At 48.6% G+C, this 23,215-nt stretch overlaps 2 protein-coding genes across 6 annotated transcripts in view; one reads left to right on the forward strand and one right to left on the reverse strand.

Moving 5' to 3' along the window:
- Positions 1 to 8,298, forward strand: part of LOC119978525 (BTB/POZ domain-containing protein KCTD20-like) — a 183,270-nt gene extending 174,972 nt beyond the window's left edge. For all 3 annotated transcript variants that reach the window (XM_038820232.1, XM_038820233.1, XM_038820234.1), the window contains 2 exons: positions 3,767 to 3,877; positions 7,898 to 8,298. In XM_038820232.1, coding sequence (XP_038676160.1) covers positions 3,767 to 3,877; positions 7,898 to 8,169 — 383 coding nt within the window. In that variant the 3' untranslated portion in view covers positions 8,170 to 8,298. The remainder of the gene's footprint in view (positions 1 to 3,766; positions 3,878 to 7,897) is intronic.
- A 9,037-nt stretch (positions 8,299 to 17,335) lies between these two features.
- Positions 17,336 to 23,215, reverse strand: part of LOC119978036 (serine/threonine-protein kinase 38) — a 109,219-nt gene continuing 103,339 nt past the window's right edge. For 2 of the 3 annotated variants that reach the window (XM_038819365.1, XM_038819367.1), the window contains exons 14-15: positions 22,297 to 22,353; positions 17,336 to 20,443 (exon numbers count right to left, since the gene is read on the reverse strand). In XM_038819365.1, coding sequence (XP_038675293.1) covers positions 20,313 to 20,443; positions 22,297 to 22,353 — 188 coding nt within the window. In that variant the 3' untranslated portion in view covers positions 17,336 to 20,312. The remainder of the gene's footprint in view (positions 20,444 to 22,296; positions 22,354 to 23,215) is intronic. The other variant, XM_038819366.1, reaches the window with a different exon arrangement.

Here is a 23,215-nt window from a genome sequence, read left to right on the forward strand (position 1 = left end):
TCGGGGGTCTGGGTCGGAGAGGGGAAGATATCTGATATCTACAAGGTTATGCAGGAGGTGGAGGAGGCGTCAGTAGAGGAGCTGAAAACTAAGTGGGAGGGGGAACTGGGGGATCAGATCGAAGACGGCACATGGGCTGATACCCTGGAGAGGGTTAATTCTTCCTCCTCGTGTGCGCGGCTTAGCCTCATCCAATTCAAGGTGCTGCACCGGGCCCACATGACTGGGACGAGGATGAGTAGGTTCTTTGGGGGTGTGTCAGGTGCTCGGGAGTCCAGCGAACCATGCCCATATGTTCTGGGCATGCCCGGCACTGGAGGAGTTCTGCAAGGGGGTGGCGAGGATGGTGTCAAGGGTGGTGGGATCCAGGGTTAAGCCAGGATGGGGACTCGTGATTTTTGGGGTTGGGGTGGAGCCGGGAGTGCAGGAGGCGAAAGAGGCCAGTGTTCTGGCCTTTGCGTCCCTAGTAGCCCGGCGAAGGATTTTGCTACAATGGAAGGATGCGAGGCCCCCAACCTGGATCAATGACATGGCGGGCTTCATTAAGCTAGAGAAGGTCAAATTTGCCCTGAGAGGATCGGTACAAGGGTTCTTTAGGCGGTGGCAACCTTTCTTCGACTTTCTGGCTCAACGATAGGGTACTGGGACAGTAGCAGCAGCAACCCGGGGGGGAAGGGGGAGGGAAAAGGGGGGGGAAGGGGGGAGGGAAAAGGGGGGGAAGGGGGGAGGGAAAAGGGGGGGAAGGGGGGAGGGAAAAGGGGGGGAAGGGGGAGGGAAAAGGGGGGACGGGGACGATGACTATGTTTATTTAAATTTAATTTATTTTTAAGTTCTCTTGTTGGGGTTGGGGGGGTGGGAGGGATATGATACATGCGTTGATACGGTGTGGGGGGTGTTACAGTTGTTATGGGTTATTTTGTTGCATTTCATTGTTTGTTGTTATATTTTATATTTTCTGTAAAAAATTACAATAAAAATTATTTTTAAAAAAAGGAAAGATACCAAAGTTTGAGCTCAAGTACCAACCGACTCAAGAACAGCTTCTTCCCTACTGCCATCAGACTTTTGAATGGACCTACCTCGTATTAAGTTGATCTTTTCTCTACACCTCACTATAACTGTAACATTGTATTCTGCGGCCTCTCCTTCCTTCCCTATGTACGGTATGCATTGTTTGTACAGCATGCAAGAAACAATCCTTTTCACTGTATACTAATACATGTGACAATAAATCAAATCAAATCAAATGGTATGTTTTGATACCAGGAGGCAACATGTATGAATTAATATGGCACGGCCGTGGCATCTGATCACTGGGGGCCCAAAGTGAGGGCCCTCGAATCTGTGCATATTTAGATTTAGAACAGTACAGCACAGAACAGGCCCTTCAGCCCTCGATGTTGTGCCGAGCAATGATCACCCTACTTAAACCCACGTAACCCGTACACCCGTAACCCAACAATCCCCCCATTAACCTTACACTACGGGCAATTTAGCATGGCCAATCCACCTAACCCGCACATCTTTGGACTGTGGGAGGAAACCGGAGCACCCGGAGGAAACCCACGCACACACAGGGAGGACGTGCAGACTCCACACAGACAGTGACCCAGCCGGGAATCGAACCTGGGACCCTGGAGCTGTGAAGCATTGATGCTAACCACCATGCTACCGTGAGGCCCCCTAGCTTTTTATACATACCTGTTTATATTCCTAATTTTTTCTTTTCTTTCAGCCTCATATATCCAATCTATAAATATCTCATTATTATTCTGTTATGTTCCTTGCAATGTTATTATACTATAAATGCAGAACCAAAAAAAAACTTTAAAGATAAAGGGGTGGTTAGCACAGCTGCCTCATGGCGCCGAGGTCCCAGGTTCAATCCCGGCTCTGGGTCACTGTCCGTGTGGAGTCTGCACATTCTCCCTGTGTTTGCATGGGTTTCGCCTCCACAACCCAAAGCTGTGCAGGGTAGGCGGATTGGCCACGCTAAATTGCCCCTTAATTGGAAAAAAAAGCAACTGAGTACTCTTTTTTTTTAAATGTTTAAATGGTAAAACATCACCGGATGCTTCACAGGAGTGTTATCAACCTAAACCTGATACTGAGACTCTTCGGAAGATATTACGACAAAGCAGGTGGGTTTTAAGGAACTCTTTAAGGAAGAAAGCAACCAGGAGAAACAGAGAGGTTCAGAGTTTAGGGCTCCAGCAACAGACGACGAAGCGAAGCTGAGCAGAATCTCCAGCAGCATGTCTGCATCAATGGTGCCGAGGTGGAGATGGTTGACAGCTTCGTGTGCACATCACCAAAAATCTGTACTGGTCCACCCACGTGGACGCTATGACCAAGAAAGCACCTATACTTCCTCAGGAAACTACAGAAATTCGGCATGTCAACACTGACTCTTACCAACTTTTAAGATGCACCATAGAAAGCAACCTATCTGGCTGCATTTCAGCCTGGTATGGCAACTGCTCGGCCCAAGACCGCAATAAACGTCAAGAGAGTCACGAACACAGCCCAGTCCATCACACTAACCTGACTCCCATCCATTGACTCTGTCTACATTCCCCGCTGCTTTGGGAAAGCGGGCAGCATAATCAAACACCCTTCCCACCGGGCTTACTCACTCATGCAACTTCTTCCATCGGGCAGGAAATACAATAGTCTGAGAACACGCACGAACAGATTCAAAAACAGCTTCTTCCCCGCTGTTACCAGACTCCTAATCGACCCTCTTATGAACTGATCTTATCTCTTCACAAATTATAGATTCATAGACTTTACAGTGCTGAAGCAGGCCACTCAGCCCATCAAGTCTGCACTAGCCCTTGGAAAGAGAAGCTCACGCCTCCATCCCATCCCCATAACCCAGTAACCCCACTTAACCTTTTTGGATACTGAGGGCAACTTATCATGGCCAATCCACCTAACCCGCACATCTTTGGACTGTGGAAGGAAACCGGAGCACCCGGAGGAAACCCACGCAGACACGGGAAGAACGTGCAGACTCCGCACAGACAGTGACCCAAGCTGGGAATCGAACCTGGGATCCTGGAGCTGTGAAGCAACTGTGCTAACCACTGTGCTACCCTTCTCTACTGAGTCGTACTACACTCCTGTATACTTCACCCAATGCCTGTGTCTATGTATCCACATTGTATATTTTATGTTTGCCCTATTATGTATTTTATTTTCATGTACAGAATGATCTGTCTGAGCTGCACGCATACTTTTCACTGTGTCTCGGTACACGTGACAATACTGGAGCAGTTAAACTCAGGAATGCTGAAGATGTCAGGATTTGGTGAACATAGATAATCTCAGAGGATTGTAGGATTGGGTTGGTTATAGAGATAGGAAGGATGCGAGGCCATGGGCAGATTTGACAACAAGGATGCTAATTTTAAAATGACTGGACCCCGCGGGAGCCACAGGCCACCAGCTGTGGAGTACATTTACCCAATCTTGTCAGAAAGGGAGATGACTAGCTGGGCATGATAAATAAGGCCAATTATTTGCCAGTGTCTGCCAGGATCAGCATGAGCTGGGCTGTCTCTCATTCTCCCTTCCATCTCATTCTACCTACCTCCCACCCTCCTAGTGACCTATCCACAGAAAGCAAGCGGCACTATCCAACATCTTGTCCTGTGGGTCTCTCGCTGTAGGTCTGATAATGAAATCTCCTACTCTGGGGGAATGCAGAGAAATGCATGGGTAACTAGTGACAGAATTTTCTAATCCATGTCTTTTGTTTCAGTTATTTATAGTACCAAAATGTACAGGTTCTTCAAGTACATTGAGAACCGGGAAATGGCAAAATTGGTGTTGAAGGACAGAGGGCTGAAGAATATCCGCATTGGAATTGAAGGTGAGCTGGAGAGGATTGGCTTTTACTTTTGAGTTTTCACTCACGGCAGTGAGAGCAGATACATTGGCCATCATTTTCCAAAGCTCTCTAGATTTAAGGATTGTGCCTTGGATTGGAAAGTTGCAGATGTTGCTAACCATATAAGGAGAAATCAAGAACTACAGATCTGTCCGTTTAACATCAGCTACGGAAAGTTTACAATCTGTCAGCAGGGATAACAGTGATTGAACATTTGAACAAGTATCAGTTGATCAAGAGTTGGTCAGATCTGAGCAGAGGCCTGTCCTAGGGCCTTAATGTTTTGCAATTTGCCTCAATTACTTAAGCGAGGGGAGCAAAGTCATGATAGCTAAATTTGACGATGACACAAGGATAGGTAGGATAGTATGTTGTGAAGAGACATAGGGAGTTTGCAGATGGGCAAAATCTGGCAGATGGCGTATAATGTGGGATAATGATATTGTTCACTTTGACAGGAAGAATAAAAAAGCAGAGGATTAAATAGAGAACAGCTGCAGAATTCTACGGTGCAGCAGGAGCTAGATGTTCTCATACATGAATGACAAAATGTTAATATGCAGATACAGCAGGCAGCATGGTGACGCGGTGGTTAGCATTGAAGCTTCATGCCACCGAAGTCCCAGGTTCAGTTCCTACTCTGGGTCACTGTCCTTGTGGAGTTTGCACATTCTCCCCGTGTTTGCGTGGGTTTCGCCCCACAACCCAAAGATATGAAGGGTACTGTGGATTGGTCACGCTAAAATTGCCCCTTAATTGGAAAAAAAATAATTGTCTACCTACAGATTAACATTTTGTCATTCATGTACCAGGACACGCAGATTCCTCTGCACCTCAGAGTTCTACAATCTCTCTAGTTAAATAATTTGCTGCTTTTTTATTCTTCCTGCCAAACTGGACATGTTCACAGTCTCCCACATTATACTCCATCTGCCAATTTTTTGGCCACTCACTTAAGACCGTAAGATGCAGGAACAGAATTAGGCCATTCGGCCCATCGAGTCTGCTCTGCCATTCGATCATGTCTGATATGTTTCTCACCCCCATTCTCCTGCCTTCTCCCCGTAAATCCTGATCCCCTTATTAATCAAGAACCTATCTATCTCTGTGTTAAAGATACTCAGGTGACTTGAGTTCCAGACTCACTACTCTCTGGCTTAAGAAATTCACCCTCATCTCTGTTTTAAAGGATCATCCCTTCAGTCTGAGGCTGTGCCCTTGGGTTCTAGTCTCTCCTAGTGGAAACATCTTCTCCATGTCCACTTGATCTAGGCCTCTCAGTATTCTGTGAGTTTCAATAAGATTGCCCCTCACCCTGGCAGCACGTTGGCGTAGTGGTTAGCACTGGGACTACAGCGCTGAGGACCTGGGTTTGAATCCTGCCCCTGAGTCACTGTCTGTGTGGAGTTTGCACATTCTCCCCGTATCTGCATGGGTTTCACCCCCACAAGCCAAAGATGTGCAGGTTAGGTGGATTGGCTGTGCTAAATTGCCATTTAATTGGAAAAAAAATAATTGGGTACTCTAAATTTTTTTTAAAAGTCATCCATCAAGTGCAGACGCAGAGTCCTCATATGACTGCTCCTCATATGACAAGCCTTCATTCCCAGGATCATTCTTGTGAACCTCCTATCGACCTTCTCCAAGGCCAGCATATCCTGCCTTAGTTATGGGGCCCCAAACTGCTCCCAAAGTTCCAAATGAGGTCTGACTACAGCCTTATACAACCTCAGCAATACTCTCAAAGTGAATGCTAACATTGCATTTGCCTTCCTAACTACCGACTGAACCTGCATGTTAACCTTCCTGAACGAGGACTCCTTAATCCCATGTGCTTCAGATTTCCAATGCTTCCCCCCATTTAGAAAATAGTCTATGCCACAATTCTTCCGACCAAAGTGCATAATCTCACACCTTTTCATTGTCTTCCATCTGCCACTTCTTTGCTCACTCTCCTAACCTGTATTCCATCTGCCATTTCTCTAGCCTATCCAAATCCTTCTGCAGCCTCCCAGCTTTCTCAACACTACCTGTCCCTCTAGGTATAAGAACATAAGAACTAGGAGCAGGAGTAGGCCATCTGGCCCCTCGAGCCTGCTCCGCCATTCAATGAGATCATGGCTGATCTTTTGTGGACTCAGCTCCACTTTCCGGCCCGAACACCATAACCCTTAATCCTTCAAAAAACTATCTATCTTTACCTTAAAAATATGTAATGAAGGAGCCTCAACTGCTTCACTGGGCAAGGAATTCCATAGATTCACAACCCTTTGGGTGAAGAAGTTCCTCCTAAACTCAGTCCTAAATCTACTTCCCCTTATTTTGAGGCTATGTCCCCTAGTTCTGCTGTCACCCGCCAGTGGAAACAACCTGCCCGCATCTATCCTATCTATTCCCTTCATAATTTTAAATGTTTCTATAAGATCCCCCCTCATCCTTCTAAATTCCAACGAGTACAGTCCCAGTCTACTCAACCTCTCCTCATAATCCAACCCCTTCAGCTCTGGGATTAACCTAGTGAATCTCCTCTGCACACCCTCCAGTGCCAGTTCGTCCTTTCTCAAGTAAGGAGACCAAAACTGAACACAATACTCCAGGTGTGGCCTCACTAACACCTTATACAATTGCAACATAACCTCCCTAGTCTTAAACTCCATCCCTCTAGCAATGAAGGACAAAATTCCATTTGCCTTCTTAATCACCTGTTGCACTTGTAAACCAACCTTCTGTGACTCATGCACCAGCACACCCAAGTCTCTCTGCACAGCGGCATGCTTTAATATTTTATCGTTTAAATAATAATCCCGTTTGCTGTTATTCCTACCAAAATGGATAACCTCACATTTGTCAACATTGTATTCCATCTGCCAGACCCTAGCCCATTCACTTAACCTATCCAAATCCCTCTGCAGACTTCCAGTATCCTCTGCAAACATTGCAACAATGCCCTATATGCCATTGCAGACTCTGTAACTCCTCAACAACTTACTTTCCAACCTATCATGATGTCATCAGCAAATTTAGCTACCATACATTTGGCCCCTTCATTGATATAAATTGTAGTCCAGCATTGATCCCTGCAGCACTCCACTAGCCACATTCTGCCAATCTGAAAAAGACTATATTTTCTCTGCATCCTGTTTGCTCACCAATCCTCTATCTATGCCAGCATATTTCCCCCTACATGCTGAACTCTTATTTTGTGTAATAACCATTGATATGGCACCTTATCAAATGCCTTTGGGAAATCCCAAGTACAGCACATCTACAGGCTCCCCTTGATCCACATTGCTTGTTACTGCCTCAAAGAATTCTAATGAATTAGTTTTTTAAAAATTTTAGAGTACCCAATTCTTTTTTTTCCAATTAAAGGGCAATTTAGTGTGTCCAATTCACCTATCCTGCATATCTTTTGGGTTGTGGGGTTGAGTCCCATGCAAACTCCACATGAACAACGACCTCGGGCCGGGATCGAACCCAGCTCCTTGGTGCCGTGAGGCAGCAGTCTAATGAATTAGTTAAACACAATTTCCCTTTCACAAAGTCATGTTGACTCTGCCTTGTCACATTTTGATTTAAGTGTCCGACTATAAGCTCCTTAGTAATGGATTCTAGCATTTCCCATATGACTTGTTAGACTAACTGGTCTACAGCTTCCTGCTTTCTTTCTCTCTCCAAAATAGTCCCATGGAATTGTGTCCCTCCAACTGACCTTGGTTGAAATCATCTTAAAATATGTCACCTTCAACAGTGCAGCAGCTCCTCAGTGTGCACTGCACTGCCAGCCTGGATTATGGACTTGAGTCTCTTGAGCTCACAGCCTACTGACTTAGAAGTGGGTGCTAGCCACTGGGTCATGCTAACATAGACAGACTCGCACATTCTCAAGCTTTGCTTCTACGAGGTGTGCAGATACAGTTGTCTCTGCAGTGTGTTTATTTATGCACAGCAGCATCCTGAGAAGAAACTGAAAGGTTAATGTGTTTGTGCTCTGTTACCTAGGTTACCCAACCTGCAAGGAGAAGATGAAACTGCGGCCCGGGGGCCGTTATGAGGTGATCTATAACTATGTGCAGCGACCTTTCATCCACATGTCCTGGGAAAAGGAAGAAGGGAAGAGCCGGCATGTGGACTTCCAGTGTGTCAGGAGCAGGTCCATCACCAACCTGGCCTCTGCTGCAGCCGATGTTCCACGGGACCACCCTCAGGTGGATGAACTCGATATCCTTGGTCCACCACCGGAGCAAATCGTAGGTGACAACGCCCAAGTGTAACAGAGACTCTGTGGCAGAGATGCCACAAATAACATGTATTGAATGCCACAGGGAGCCAGGACTGCAGGAAGAGTGCTCCCGCTCATTGGAATATATGAGGACAACTGTGGTGGTCCATTGATGACAGCAGGCTTGTGTGTGTGTGTGTTTTATAGGCTGGTGCTCCAGCATCGGGACACAAGTGATATTTGCCAGAAAAATAGAATCTCAATCCCAACTTTGGATAGGCTGGAGCACAAGTGATCGTGTGTGGGAATCCTGTGCAGTGATCAAATATGGGGGGGGGGGGGGGGGGGGGGGGGATAGGAAATTTTACATATCTGCAAACTCAGGCACTTACAACTCCAATGGTTTTGCTTAGATGGGAGGCAGCTGATGATGTAAAGTGCATCACTCCCTGTATTGAAAAATAACACTGGTTACACTGACTCAATGTGTGAGGCAGGTGTACCTTAGAGGGGCAAACCGTACTGGCTCTGATTGCTGTAGTGTGGGTATTTGTGAACCTGTAACAGTGAGGCCAACTTCAGGCTACAAAACTGGAACTCAGTTGCCTCTTGGATGGTCAGGCTAGTCACATGTTAAAACAGTATCTTCTGGAAGAAACATTTGGCCACTTATTTCACACTTGGGGATGATCTGTGGGCTATCGCCCCCTCCCGTCACTATTGGCTCACACTCCCAGCTTTTATTTCAGTAGAATCTCTATCTGTGATCTCCACATCTCTCACAGGGGCTGGGGCCCCCTGCCCACATGCCAAGGACAGGTAATGAGAGGAATGAACAGCGACAACCCACCTTGCTCTGGAGTGTGACTGGGGCCAGAGGCACAGCTTGGTGTCTACCAAATAGCCAAAGATTAGTTGTTTTTTTAAGTGGTGCAAATCACCAAAATAGAGTGGGTCAGGTACATAATCCAATGGATGAACGGACTGTTTGTAACTGGAAGTTTGGAATATAAAATGGAAGATATTCTGCTGCAGCTTTACAAAGCTCTGGTTAGACCACATCTGCAGTATATGTACAGTTCCAACAGCATTTCTTAGGAAGAGGATATTGGAAAATTCCCCAGCATTACATTGATGAAAGATTACAGCAAACACAAGCCAAGTTTAGGAGGTGATCTAGTTGAGGCTTTTGGAGGAAAAGCAGGGGATCCTCAGACAAATGGAAATAGCCTTAAAATCCAAATCAGAGCATTCAGGCAAGAGGGCGACACAGTGGTTAGCACTGCTGACTCAACAATGCCAGGGACCCGGGTTCAATTCCAGTCTTGGGTGACTGTGGACTGTGCACGTTCTCCCCGTGTCTGCGTAGATTTGCGCCCACTGCCCATCTTTGGATTAGGTGCAGGTTAGGTGGGGTTATGGGGATAGGATGCTCTTTTGGAAGGTTTGTGCAGACTTGATGGGCCAAATGGCCTCCTGTACAGGAAGGATTTCGATTCTATGGCTTCAAAAGGATGGTCACAGTTTTGAACTCCCACAAAAAGCAGAGGATGTTTTTTCCACAAAACTATAGAACAAAGACAGGTATATGGCAGGGGAGGGATAGGATACAAATTAGCCAGTGAATGGCCTCTTCCTATTTCTATAAACTTCCAACTGCCCTATGCAAATTTAATAAGTGAAAGTCTCACTCTAGTTTAAGTTTTCAAATTAAAACATTATTTCCCCCCATTTATACCCTTCCATTAAATAAATGATCAATAAATTAATCACAACAGTACCATGATTATATGACAGACTTCTTTGATTATAAAATACCATCATGGCAACAATTACTGGAGATAGAATACCCAATTTCTTTTTCCAATTAAGGGGCAATTTTGCGTGGCCAATCCACCTACCCTGCACATCTTTGGGTTGTGGGGGTGAGACCCACGCGGACACAGGAACAATGTGCAAACTCCACAGTAACCTGGGGCCATGATTAAACCCACTTCTCAGCGCCATAGGCAGCAGTGCTAACCACGGTGCCATCCTAATTATTGGAGATATATATACAGCTGTGGAGGTCCAGTCCTTAGCTGCTGGTGTCTGCTTTAACAGCTGGAAGCAGGACCTCTGGTTCAGGGAGACAAGTGAATCAGAGATTTACAGCAGAGGAGGGGGACCCCAGGTATGTATAAATTAACTATAGACTTGAATCTATCAAATTAATCCAACTGTCCCCATATCACTGCATCAATCCCAGGCTCATCTCATTCTCTCAGATTACCATGTATCAATCCCAAACTAACCCCACTCTCCTTTTAGAATCCCCTTTCTCAGCTTTGATTTCCTTAAGATAGGTTTTTACCTCAACATTTTACTGTGTGGACAGTCTTCCTAAAACTCTTCATTTATTGCACGCTCTTAAATCTAGAGTCTTCTTTCCACAACCCTGGCATCATCTTGCAAAATCAAAAATGTTCTTTTAAGAAACTGCACATACGACTTCATGTGTGACCATATTTGGTATTGCTCCCCTTATATCAGACAGTTCAGTAGTAAGTAGTCTCCAGATCTAGCCACCTTAAATTGAGCTGTGTGCGAGCTTTTCGTCTTTTTCGGCAGCAGGGAGTCACAGGGTCAGCAATTGGAAACATTGTCTCCTAGAAGTAACACAGATTCTGGCTCGTGTGTCTGGGGCACATCCATCTGTACAAACCTGTTCCCAAAGAATCAATTCTCCCATTGAATAAGAGGTTCATGGGTCAGGACAGTATTACTTTGAGAACTACTATTTAAAAAAAAATAATTATTCAAATTTTCACAAAATATCAATAACAGAAAGAACAACCTCCCCCCCCCCCCCCCCCTCAATGTATACAAAAGAGAAAAAATAAATTCACGCCCGTCATTAGCAAAGAACAGATATACACGTCCCTTTAGCCCAAAACAAAAAGACCCCCCCCTCCCCCCGGGTTGCTGCTGCTGCTGGCCTTTTTCTACCGTTCTGCCAGGAAATCTAGGAATGGTTGCCACCTCCTGAAGAACCCCTGCACTGATCCAGAGGACAAATTTCACCCTCTCCAATTTAATAAACCCCGCCATATCGTTGATCCAGGCCTCCATGCTTGGGGGCCTCGCATCCTTCCACTGAAGAAGAATCCTCCGCCGGGCTACTAGGGACGCAAAGGCCAGAATGCCGGCCTCTTTCGCCTCCTACACTCCCGGCTCCTCTGCAACCCCAAATATTGCGAGCCCCCAGCCCGGTTTGACCCTGGATCCTACCACCCTCGACACCGTCCTTGCTACGCCCTTCCAAAATTCCACCAGCGCTGGGCATGGCCAGAACATATGGGCAAGGTTTGCTGGGCTCCCTGAGCACCTAATACACCTGTCCTCGCTCCCAAAGAACCGGCTCATCCTTGTCCCAGTCACGTGAGCCCTATGCAGCACCTTAAATTGTATGAGGCTAAGCCTCGCCCTTCCTGGGGCGTCCGCCTCCTCGTCCCCTCCTCACCTAGCTCCTCCTCCCATTTACCCTTCAGCTCCTCCACCGAGGCCTCGTCTACCTCCTGCATCACTTGGTACGTTGCCGAGATCCTCCCCTCTCCAACCCACACCCCCGAGAGCACCCTGTCCTGGACCCCCCACGGCGGCAGCAGAGGGAACTCCGCCACCTGCCGCCTGACAAACGCCCTTACCTGCATGTACCTAAAGGTGTTCCCCGGGGGAGCCCGAACTTCCCTTGCAGCTCACCCAGGCTTGCAAACTTCCTGTCTACAAACAGGTCCCTCAACCTCCTAACACCTGCCCTGTGCCAACTCAGGAATCCGCCATCAATTCTCCCCGGGACAAACCGGTGGTTCCCCCGTATCAGGGACCGCATCGAGGCCCCCACCTCCCCTCCGTGCAGTCTCCATTGCCCCCAAATTTTAAGGGTAGCCGCCACCACTGGGCTCGTGGTATACCTCATTGGAGGGAGCGGCAGCGGCGCCGTTACCAGCGCCTCCAGGCTCGTGCACACACAGGACTCCATCTCCATCCTCTTCCATGCTGCCCCTTCCCTGTCCATTACCCACTTACGCACCATCGCTGCGTTGGCAGCCCAATAATACCCACAGAGGTTGGGCAGCGCCAACCCCCCCTTATCCCTGCCCCGCTCCAAGAACACCCTTCTCACCCTCGGAGCCCCGTGCGCCCACACAAACCCCGTAATGCTCCTGTTAACCCGCCTGAGAAAGGCCTTCGGGATAAGGATGGGAAAGCACTAGAACAGGAACAGAAATCTCGGGAGCACCGTCATCTTGACTGATTGCACCCTACCCACCAGAGACAGCGGCAACATGTCCCATATCTTAAACTCCTCCTCCATTTGCTCCACCAGCCTTGTGAGGTTAAGCTTATGCAAGGCCCCCCCAGCTCCTGGCCACCTGGACTCCCAAGTACCTAAAGCTCCTCTCCGCCCTTTTTAGTGGGAGCCTACCAATCCCCTCCTCCTGGTCCCCCGGGTGTACAACAAACAGCTCGCTCTTCCCCAAGTTGAGCCTGTACCCCGAGAAATCCCCAAATTCCCGGAGAATCCTCATCACCTCCGGCATTCCCCCCACCGGGTCCGCCACATACAACAATAGGTCATCCGCATAGAGCGACACTCGGTGCTCCGCACCAGCCCCCTCCAGTTCCTCGACTGCCTCAGCGCCAGGGGTTCAATCGTCAGCGCAAAAGCAGGGGGGACTATCACTATCTCCGCCTCCCCTTCTACCGCCGGCATCATTATAACATTCAAGAGTCTCCCCTTCACGAACCCAGTTTGATACTCGTGGATAACCTGCGGCACACAGTCCTCTATCCTCGTGGCTAAAATCTTCGCCAACAGCTTGGTGTCTACATTTAAGAGTGAGATCGGCCTGTATGATCCACACTGCAGGGGATCCTTGTCCCGCTTAAGGATCAAGGAAATCAGCGCCCGAGACATCGTCGAAGGCAGAGCCCCCCCTTCCCTTGCCTCGTTGAAGGTCCTAACCAACAGGGGGCCCAACAGGTCTGAATACATCTCGACCGGGAACCCATCCGGCCCCGGCGCCTTCCCCGACTGCATGCTCCCTATCCCTTTGATCAGCTTCTCCAACTCAACCGGCGCCCCCAGTCCCTCCACCTGTCCCTCCTCCACCCTCGGGAATCTCAGCCGGTCCAAAAAGCACCCCATCCCCCCCCCTCCTCCGCTGGGGGTTCGGACCGATACAGTTCCTCATAAAAGTCCCTGAAGACCCCATTAATGTCTATCCCCCCTGCGCAACACATTTCCTCCCCTATCCTTAACTCCCCCAATCTCCCTGGCGCATCCCGCTTACGGAGCTGGTGCGCCAGCATCCTGCTCGCCTTCTCCCCATATTCATACACCGCTCCCTGTGCCTTCCCTCCACTGAGCTTCCACCTTTCTGGTGGTCAGCAAGTCGAACTCAGCCTGGAGACTACGCCGCTCCCTCAGCAATCCCTCCTCCGGAGCCTCATCTCCTGTCCACCCTCACCATCTCCCCCACCAGTCTCTCCCTCTCCTCTCCCTGTGGGCTCAAATTGAGATCAACTCCCCCCTAACCACCGCCTTCAGCGCCTCCCAGACCGCCCCCACTCGGACCTCCCCATTGTCATTGGCCTCCAGATACCTCTCGATACATCCTCGAACCCGCCCGCCCACCTGCTCATCCGCCAGCAGCCCCACCTCCAAGCGCCAAAGCGGGCGCTGGTCTCTCTCCTCCTCCAGCTTGAGGTCCACCCAGTGCGGGGCATGGTCCGAAATGGCTATCGCCGAATACTCAGCATCCTCCACCCTCGCAATCAGCGCCCTACTCATAATGAAAAAAATCAATCCGGGAATAGGCCTTATGCACATGGGAGAAGTATGAAAATTCCCTGGCCCTCGGCCTCGCAAACCTCCATGGATCCACCCCTCCCATCTGGTCCATAAACCCCCTCAACACCTTAGCCGCCGCTGGCCTCCTACCCGTCCTGGATCGATCCAGTGGCGGATCCAGCACCATGTTGAAATCCCCCCCCCCCCCCCCCCCAATTATCAGGCCCCGTGCCTCCAAATCTGGAATCCGGCCCTACATGAAACCCGAATCGTCCCAATTCGGGACGTATACATTGACCAGCACCACCCGCTCCCCCTGCAGCTTGCCCGCTTACCATCACATACCTCCTGCCGCTGTCTGCCACCACATTCGACACCCTCTTCCCCATCAGGATCGCAACCCCCCGATTTTTTGCATCCAGCCCCGAATGAAACATTTGGTCTACCCATCCCTTCCTCAATCTAACCTGATCCGCCACCTTCAGATGCGTGTCCTGAAGCATGGCCACATCCACCTTCAGCCCCTTCAGGTGCGCAAACACGCGGGCCCGTTTGACTGTCCCATTCAGTCCCCTCACATTCCAGGTTATCAGTCGGATCAGGGGGCTACCTGCCCCCCTCCCCCGTCGACTAGCCAATACCCTTCCTCAGTCCGCCGCGTGCCCACGCCCCCCGCTGAGCCCGTTCCCCACGGCGACAAGACCCCCATTCCGACCCCCTCTACATGCTCCAGCTCCTTCTCGGCCATTCCAGCAGTAACCTGGTACTCCCCCCACCCCCCCCCCCCCAAAGCTAGGCCCCCCCCTAGCTGCGTAACCCCTTCCATTGTACTTCCGTAAGTCAGCCGACTCCTGCTGCTCCCGCCACCCCAATGACCCTCCCCAGTGCAACACAACCACCGCACCGCCCCCCCCCCCCCCCAAAAGTGCCGGCCCCGCCCACTGCTCCTCCAGCGCGGGAGAGAAGCCCACGCTTCCATCCCGAGCTCTGCCCCCCCGACCCAACACACGGGAAAAGACGGGCACGTGACCCATCAGGACCGTGAACCACTCCCAAACTCTCAACCAGTGAAAAAAAAACAGACGTGACAAAACACTCAAGTAAACAGATAACAGTCCCAAAAAAGCAGAACAGCAAAAAGACATCATCAAATAGAACCGAAAAAATCGAAAGGATACCAAGGAGGACAAAGCCTCCGGGTTGTGCACACCGTTCCCCAGTCCTCAGTTCAAGTCCAGCTTCTCTGCCTGGACGAAAGCCCAGGCATCCTCCGGAGAGTCAAAGTAGAGCTGGCGGTCTTTATAAGTGACCCAGAGGCGTGCTGGCTGTAACAGGCCAAACTTGACCCCCTTCTTGTGGAGCACTGCCTTCGTCCGACTAAAACCAGCCCTTCTCTTTGCTACCTCCGCACTCCAGTCTTGGTAGATCCTGATCTCCGCATTCTCCCACTTACTACTCCTCTCCTTCGCCCATCTCAGCACACACTCACGGTCGACGAAGCGGTGAAAACGGACCAGCACCGCCCGAGGCGGCTCGTTTGGCCTGGGTTTCCTCAGCAGCACCCGATGGGCACCCTCCAGCTCCAAGGGTCCCTGGAACGACCCCACGCCCATTAGCGAGTTCAGCATCATAGTCACATAGGCCCCCAAATCCGAACCTTCCAGCCCCTCTGGGAGACCTAGAATCCGCAGGTTCTTCCGACGGGCGCGGTTCTCCATCTCCTCCATCCTCGCTGACCATTTGTTGTGGAGCGCCTCGTGCGACTCCACCTTCACTGCCAGGCCCAGGAGTTCGTCCTCGCTCTCTGAGGCCTTTTGCCGAAGCTCTCGGATCTCCGCACCCTGAGCCGTCTGGGTCGCCATGAGCTTGTCCAGGTTCAACTTAAGCGGTTCCAGGATCTCTGCCTTCAGCTCCCTGAAGAAGCGCTGAACCAGCTCCTGCTGCTCCCGCGCCCACTGCTGCCACGCTGCTGATTCCCCGCCCGCCGCCATCTTGCCTTTCCTGCCTCGCACCTTTCTCTGCTCCAAAGCCGATTTTTTTACCGCTCCGCTCCTGGTCCAGGCCATCCACCGGCGGAGAATCTTAGAGGAAGTGTTCCCACACGGGGAAAAGTCCAACCAGTACCGCTACGGGCCCTTAAAAAAGAGCCCAAAAGACCGAAAATAGCAGGAGCTACCGAACGTGCGGCTTAGCTCCGCATCACTGCAACCGGAAGCCCCTACTTTGAGAATTATTTAAACGACATTTGGACAGGGTCAACAAATCCCAATACTATAATTCCTATGAAACAGCGTTCAAGTCTATAGTGAGTTTCAGACAGCACAAGATATTCTGTACACAGTGACTCTCAAGATACCGAGTACCCTTTTGTCCCATGTTGCACTCATACTAATGTGAGATACTACACTGAGTTCTGTCAGCTGAATAGACTGTTGCCCTCTGTTTCAGTGCATTTATTTAAAAGATCAGTAATTGTAACATCCTGACATTCCTAACCACCAAGTACACTGGTTAGTGAGGTATATTTCTGTCAGTTAACTCTGGTGTTGATCAGTCTTCACCTGCCCAGGCCAGGAAGGACAAAAACAAAACCAGGCTCATCTTACACAGGATAAAGGCAGGGTGGGGATGGCTGCCCTGATTGAGTGCCCCAGAGGAGCTGGCACTCTTCCCGGGAAGAGAAGGAAACCTATCTGCCCATGAAGTAAATACTGATCTAAAAATAGAGGGGGGTGCAGTTTGTGAGGAGCAAGCGAGTGGATCTCAATTTTCCGGAATTATTCACTTTATGTAAGGGTCTGTTGTAAAGTAATGAACAGAATTAAAGCTGTGATTAGTCAACAAACTCCATCATCCTGGAATCCTGCAACTACCAGCATGGCAGACGGTGAATTCAATGGACTCTGACGATTTTGCACATTAAACAACCTTTGAATACTGGGTGTGGACAAGTGCTTACTGAGGATGTAAGTGATGCCAGTTGGAGGTTGTGGTAGCTGTGTGTGTGGCCCACACAAACTCCGATTGACCCTTGGAATCAGTAATAAATCCCACTTGATGTCTGCTTGCAGAAGGGGCTAGACTGCATGAGGAAGATTGTAGTTTGATCCTTTGTGGAATATCAGACACTTTAATGGTCTACTCTCTATCCAGATGCTGACTGTTGTACAGAGCTTGCATTTGGGGGATGGCAGTTAAACAGCTCCATGGAATAACCATTACTTTTTGGAGCTTCCTTGGGTTTTGTGATCAGAGAATTGCCCAGAAATACCGCGGTGTAAGATTGGACATGCAAGAAAAGGGTAGAAATTGATTCTTTCCTGTACCTCTCAGTAAACAAATGAATCAGAAAACTAAACAAAGTTTCAGACAGACTCAGTGGTGTTAAGTAAAAGATTTTATAATACAGTTTTAAAGTGGCCATCGTAAAAAGCAATACTGCGACTTACAACACTTACGCCAGGACACTCAGCCCCTGGAACACTGGTGGTCTGACGCAGCCTTTCCTCTGACTGGACCTGGTCTTCCCATTGGCTTGCCTCAGACCACTGGGAAACACAGACACCCACCTTCCCTTTTGCTTCATCTTCCTCCGCCCCCATTTGATCCTGAGGCCAGGCCTGTTCACACACTTCTACCATACTCCCTTCCACTGTCCAGCTACTGAAACCAGGCCTGTACACACACAGTCCACTCTGCCCTTCCACCTGCCACCAGCAACTGAGGCCAGGCTGGAGAAGAGCTGGTGCTTTAATCAGCTGCTTAACCCTAGACTGGAATCTAGTGTCGCTGACAATGTTGGGTTACAGGACATCTGCCACCTCCCCACATTATTGTGAGACTAGATCAGTGTTTTCAAGCTGTTAGAGCTTGTGGAAGACACACTCACTTTCACACTCCTGTACCATAATTACATTGACCTTCAACCCCCATCCATCACCTCACAGATTTAGGTTTTTTTTGGGGGGGGGGAGCAAGATGAGCTGAACAATTAAAAAAAATAAAAGAACATTTTTCATGATGTATACAGGACCAATGAGAGTCGTGCAGCTCAGGCTAGTTACTTGCCTCCATATATCAGAGGAAAATAATTTCACCCAAGGCCTTTAGTGACCTCCATCAGTGTCGCCCCTGTTATTTTGCAGACTCAAGTCAGTTCTACAATATAGCACAGGAAGAACTGGGTCTTAATGGGGAACAGGGCACAAAATGGCAGAACCAAACTGCTCTAAGATTTTAAAGTTACTGTTCATCAGACCTGGAAACAAGTCCTGGAGCTCAACAACAATCACAACTATTGATGACTTTAAATCATTAACTCCATCCATGTACCTGAACCCTGGAACACATCCTGGGGTCATCACTGTGGCATTTAGAATGTGGTTACGTGGAAAAACAGCTCACCGATCCCAGACCCACATCCACTATTGTGCAAGAGGTGGGGATCCCTACAAAAATACAGCAATAAAGTCCGGCACCAACCACTGTGACCTTCACCATGGCCAGTAGCTGTAGCTTCACCAACTGGGCTGTCCCACTCCATCTTGGGAATCTCCAACTCTTAATGGGAGAGTGAACGATAATCTGGTCCACCTACCAGCAGACCTCCCCCCACCCTACTCTCAGCAACAACCAATGCGACAGGCAGGTGGAGTGAAGGCGGGAATCAGACTGCTAACAAGGTTGTAGGCAGAATGTTTTGTTGCATCACATCTTCTCTGATTGAGGGCCAGTCACAACATTCACTTGCACTCAGAAATGCACAGATTCCACCGCTGGCCATTTCCTGGAGCCTGTGTCAGTGGAACCCCTTTGGAAAGCTAAAGGAAGCAGCAAGATTGTTTGCATAGCCGAAGTTAATTCTGACTTGTGGTAGGAACCAGGGGAAAGGCAGAAACAATCAGTACACTGAATAACTAGTCAGCAATTTACTGCCAGACAGCGTCAGAATCTCTAATCACTAGTCAGCAATTACCAGAATATTTGGTCGTCAAGCTTCACACACCTTTTACTGTTACCTTCAGGGTATTTACTGAAACGGCACTTGAAAATGTATGAGCATTCTATAATCTGGTGATGAACATACTGAGTTTTACAGTAATACTGGACCAGGAAATTCAATCTGAGGCAAGATAGAAAGGGGGAAATGAAATAAAATAAATCAATAAGAAAATGAGAAATTTTCTAGACCGATTATTTTGGGCATAAACTGCAGGTCTGGCCGGCAGCTTGCTGGATACATTGGAGCTGGTGCACAAGCTACATGTAAATAATAAACCACAGCTCTGGAAATAAAAATAATCTTTAGCCAAGCCTGCAGAGATTCAGGCCTGTTATCTACCACCCTCACCCAATGCAAATAGGGCCAACATCTTCTATACAAGTACAAACACACAACCGGTATTTACAAACAAGAACCATCACAAATGCTTTCCCTATAAAATAATAAAGCTGCATATAGTTAGAAATCAAAGTGAAATCAACACAGAGCTCATTACGAACCCCATACAATTAATAAACGCATCTAAATGCAGATAAAAAGACATGATGTTGAGAATAGTACCTTGGTATTTGCAGTCATTAACAGAAATGGTGAGAGCTGGCACAGCCAGCACAGAAAATGAACGGCTGTGGGGCAGCTGTGTTAGGGCAGATGTACACTAACCAGCTGTATTCGGGCAAACATACACAAGCCAGCTGTATTCAGGTAGATGTACAATGGTCATCCTGCACATCGCTGTATGTATCATGAATCTGACTAGATCCCCCTCTTCTCAATACTGTGTATTCCTCACTATGAGCAGGAACTGCACAGCACCGACACAATCATTGGAAAATGCTTTCTACACAGACCCATGTCATGATCATGTATGGGTGAGGAGGGGGGGGTGGTATACCCTTGCCCCAGCCACCAGGGAGCACACAGTGCAGGAAACATCATGTCGAGCCACAATGGGTGCACTTGTTGGTAAAGGTTTGCTGGATCAGCAACTGAACTGGACACCAGATTCAGGCAGAAGTAGCACACACAGCCTTTGACTGGCAGTGCAGGATTTTGAAAGGCAGAGGCTCAGGAACTCCAGTGGTGTGTCGCAGGAATCCCATTGAGCCCTCTGGTGCCAATGCTGCTGGTTCGGACACGTGCTGCCCAAGCTCCCGGGCTGCTTAGAGTCTAACACCTGCCGCCAACAAGAGAGATTATAAGGGATATCTGGATATTAGAAATAAAATCTGAGCAATTTCTCAGTCCTTCACAACTGTCACTATCCTCGGTAGTAAGGCTCCACCAATGGACCAATCAAGTTGCTAAGAAAAATAGGCACTAAAGCAGTGACGTTAGCCTTTGCGGTCAAAGTTCATCACTTCCCAGACTTCATGTAGGAAGGAATGGCTCCTCGAGCGGTCAGTCCCTCAAATCGTTTGTAGGTGTAGTTGATGAAGACCCAGTCCTTGTTCTTGTAGTCTGTCTCGGAATGGTTAGTCACTGCAACTGGAAGGAAGGAGAATGTGAGGAGCACACTGAACAGAACAGATTTTTGGAGCTTGCAGCAGCAATCTCCATACCCCCCCCCCCCCCCCCCCCCCCCCGCCTTTCACCAGACTGCTGGCTGCCAATCAGCTACAGCTACAGTTAACAGCACAACCCCAGAAAACCTGTCTTCCCACCTCTTCACCTGTGTTGTCACTGGGTTAATTTGGTGTGAATACTTAACAGGGATAATTCATTAAGCCAATATAGTTAAGCAGTTGCCAGGCAAACTCTGGACATGGTTACTTTTAGAGGCCAGATACCCTCAGGTTTCACCAGCACATAGTTACAAATCTGACTCGAGTCGCTAAGAAAGCTCATCCTTCAGAGATGGTAAGAGGTATTTGGAACTATTACTAGATTACCCACTGGGGTCTACTAAACACCCACCAGGATTTTCCTTAAACAGCTCCAAATGGTAGAACAAATCATGTAATATTTCAATTTGGTGTACTTCAGAGTACAAGTGGTCCCAGTGTGAAGATTTACTCAGCGACGTAATCCCAGTAACCACACTAATTAGGCAAAGAACCAAAGTGAGTTGCAGAACCAGTAGCTGAAAGAGGTTAGTTGCATTTAAATATACCACCACCACCATTAACTATTTTTTACTTAGAGAGATAGAAGCAGTTCGAAACAAGATAGAACCAGATCGTGCTGGGTTAGAATAACACACTGACACCAGGCAGCACCGGTGACTTTCACAATGACCCCCATATGTTACAAGTGGTCATTCAATGACTTCCTTGTTTCTCCTGCCACAATGCATAGTATTTCCAAACTAAAGGGTTTGGGATAGGCCAGTTTCCTGGATGATGTGTTTTCCCCTCCCTCAGCCACAGAGTGTGTCTACCCATCTCTCCTTGAACAATTCCGATTGGAACATGGTGTCAGCCCAGAAAGGCATCTAGCAGGCAGCAATACTGCACTCCAGCAGATCGCTCCCCCCAGTGCCCAGCACTGCCACAGCTTTGGCCTCCTTCTCTGAGATTTGCTCCTCCATCTGGGACTTTCTTGCCACTGGACAGAGGTCTGCCTAATGTTACTGTCCTGTGTGCGCCCCAAGACTGAGTTTTTCATGGCAGTGAGTAGCCGTCCCTAAGAGTGGGGGATGCTCGTCAGATTTGACCCCTGGTCTCTGGAGAGGTAACTGCTTCTCTCTCAGTCGGGGGAATAATTGGTAAAGGGTGGGTAGTATTAACTCTCAATCATCGCCCTCCATGACCTGAACAATCATGCTCAGTAAAAGAGGGTAACTGAGGGGAGCAAGAGCAGCAGATACATTTTAGACATTAAAGCAATCACTTAGTTCAAGGGAACCAGACTCGGAAGATACCCTGCGCATTAAGAGATTAACAAGTAGAAAGCTCACAGTGTATGCTTGAAAACATTTTTAAAAACATTTTAGAGTACCCAATTATTTTTTCCCGAATTAAGGGGGCAATGTAGCGTGGCCAATCTACCTAACCCGCACATCTTTGGGTTGTGGGGGTGAGACCCACCCAGACACGGGGAGAATGTGCAAACTCCACAGTGACCCAGGGCCTGGATCGAACCCGGGTCCTCGTAGCCGTAGGTAGCAGTGCTAACCATTTCGCCACCCTGTGCTTGAAGACATACTGAGGGAGGGGTGAGGGACAGCCCCACAATAAACAAAATTGGTAAGTTCAAGGGTCAGCAGATCGCTCCTGCACCTTGGTGAGCAGAGAAACAAAGAGGTTATAAAATGGCTGCCCCACGTGAAGTCAGCTGAGTGGTAAACTAGAGGAGATGGGGATTTTAGTAAAGGTCGAGGGGAATAAAATGCTGGTTACCTGTCTTAGAGGACAGACACTTCTTACCACTACTTTCTAGCCCTGCCTGTGACACTCCTGGAGAAGAACAGCAGAAAGCATTGGGTCATATTCGAACACATCAGCCTCATGTAAACAGCAATTCCCGTATGGGACATGAGGAATGACACAGCAAGCAGAACACTATTCACGACAGCTGCAGGTGGAATGTCAGGCAGCACACATTCAGTCCCCCCCCCACCCCCCATCAGGTATGGACTTTACACACTATCACTGAACTCATCGATGGAGCAATAATTGATAAAGAGTATTAATGTTGTAATTTACATTTAGTGCTATGAACTCTGTAGCTGAGTAGGTGGTCGAATCAGAATCAAAATGAACTTTCAAAAAAGAATTGAATAAATACTTGGAAGTGGAAAACTATTCTGCGTTATGGAGACAGAGATACGATTGGTCAAATGGCCTCCTACTGCACTCGACAATTCAAGTACAATAACATTAGAAGGGGCACTTGAATATATGGTACATTGATTGTGATTATCAGTGGACAGATACTGCTGTCTAAACACCTTCTAACAGGCTCCACGATTACAGGTACTGGAAATAGGCAGCAAGCTGGCTCCATCAGAGCAGTAGAAATGCCACTTCACTTTTAATATCTTTAAAGCCGTGGCAGAGGAGTCTTGTTCAGCGGACAGAGAACGACAATGTCAAAATGAGGCAGTCACGACAGCGACATGAAACCAGCTTCAGACCCAAGAACCTGCTGTTGGCTTCATCCCCCTTCCTCGAGCTTGCTGTCAAGGTCGTTGAACCAAAGTAGCAGAGACTTGCCTCAGCTGGGGCGTCGTTGGGGTTCAGGTTCCCGCAGGGGACCCCGGGGGGGTGATATTCGAGACAGGCAGGCTGGGGAAAGACGGAGGCAACGAGCTACGGC

The sequence above is a fragment of the Scyliorhinus canicula genome, chromosome 15 (assembly GCF_902713615.1).
Source record: "Scyliorhinus canicula chromosome 15, sScyCan1.1, whole genome shotgun sequence".
Lineage (NCBI taxonomy): Eukaryota > Metazoa > Chordata > Chondrichthyes > Carcharhiniformes > Scyliorhinidae > Scyliorhinus > Scyliorhinus canicula.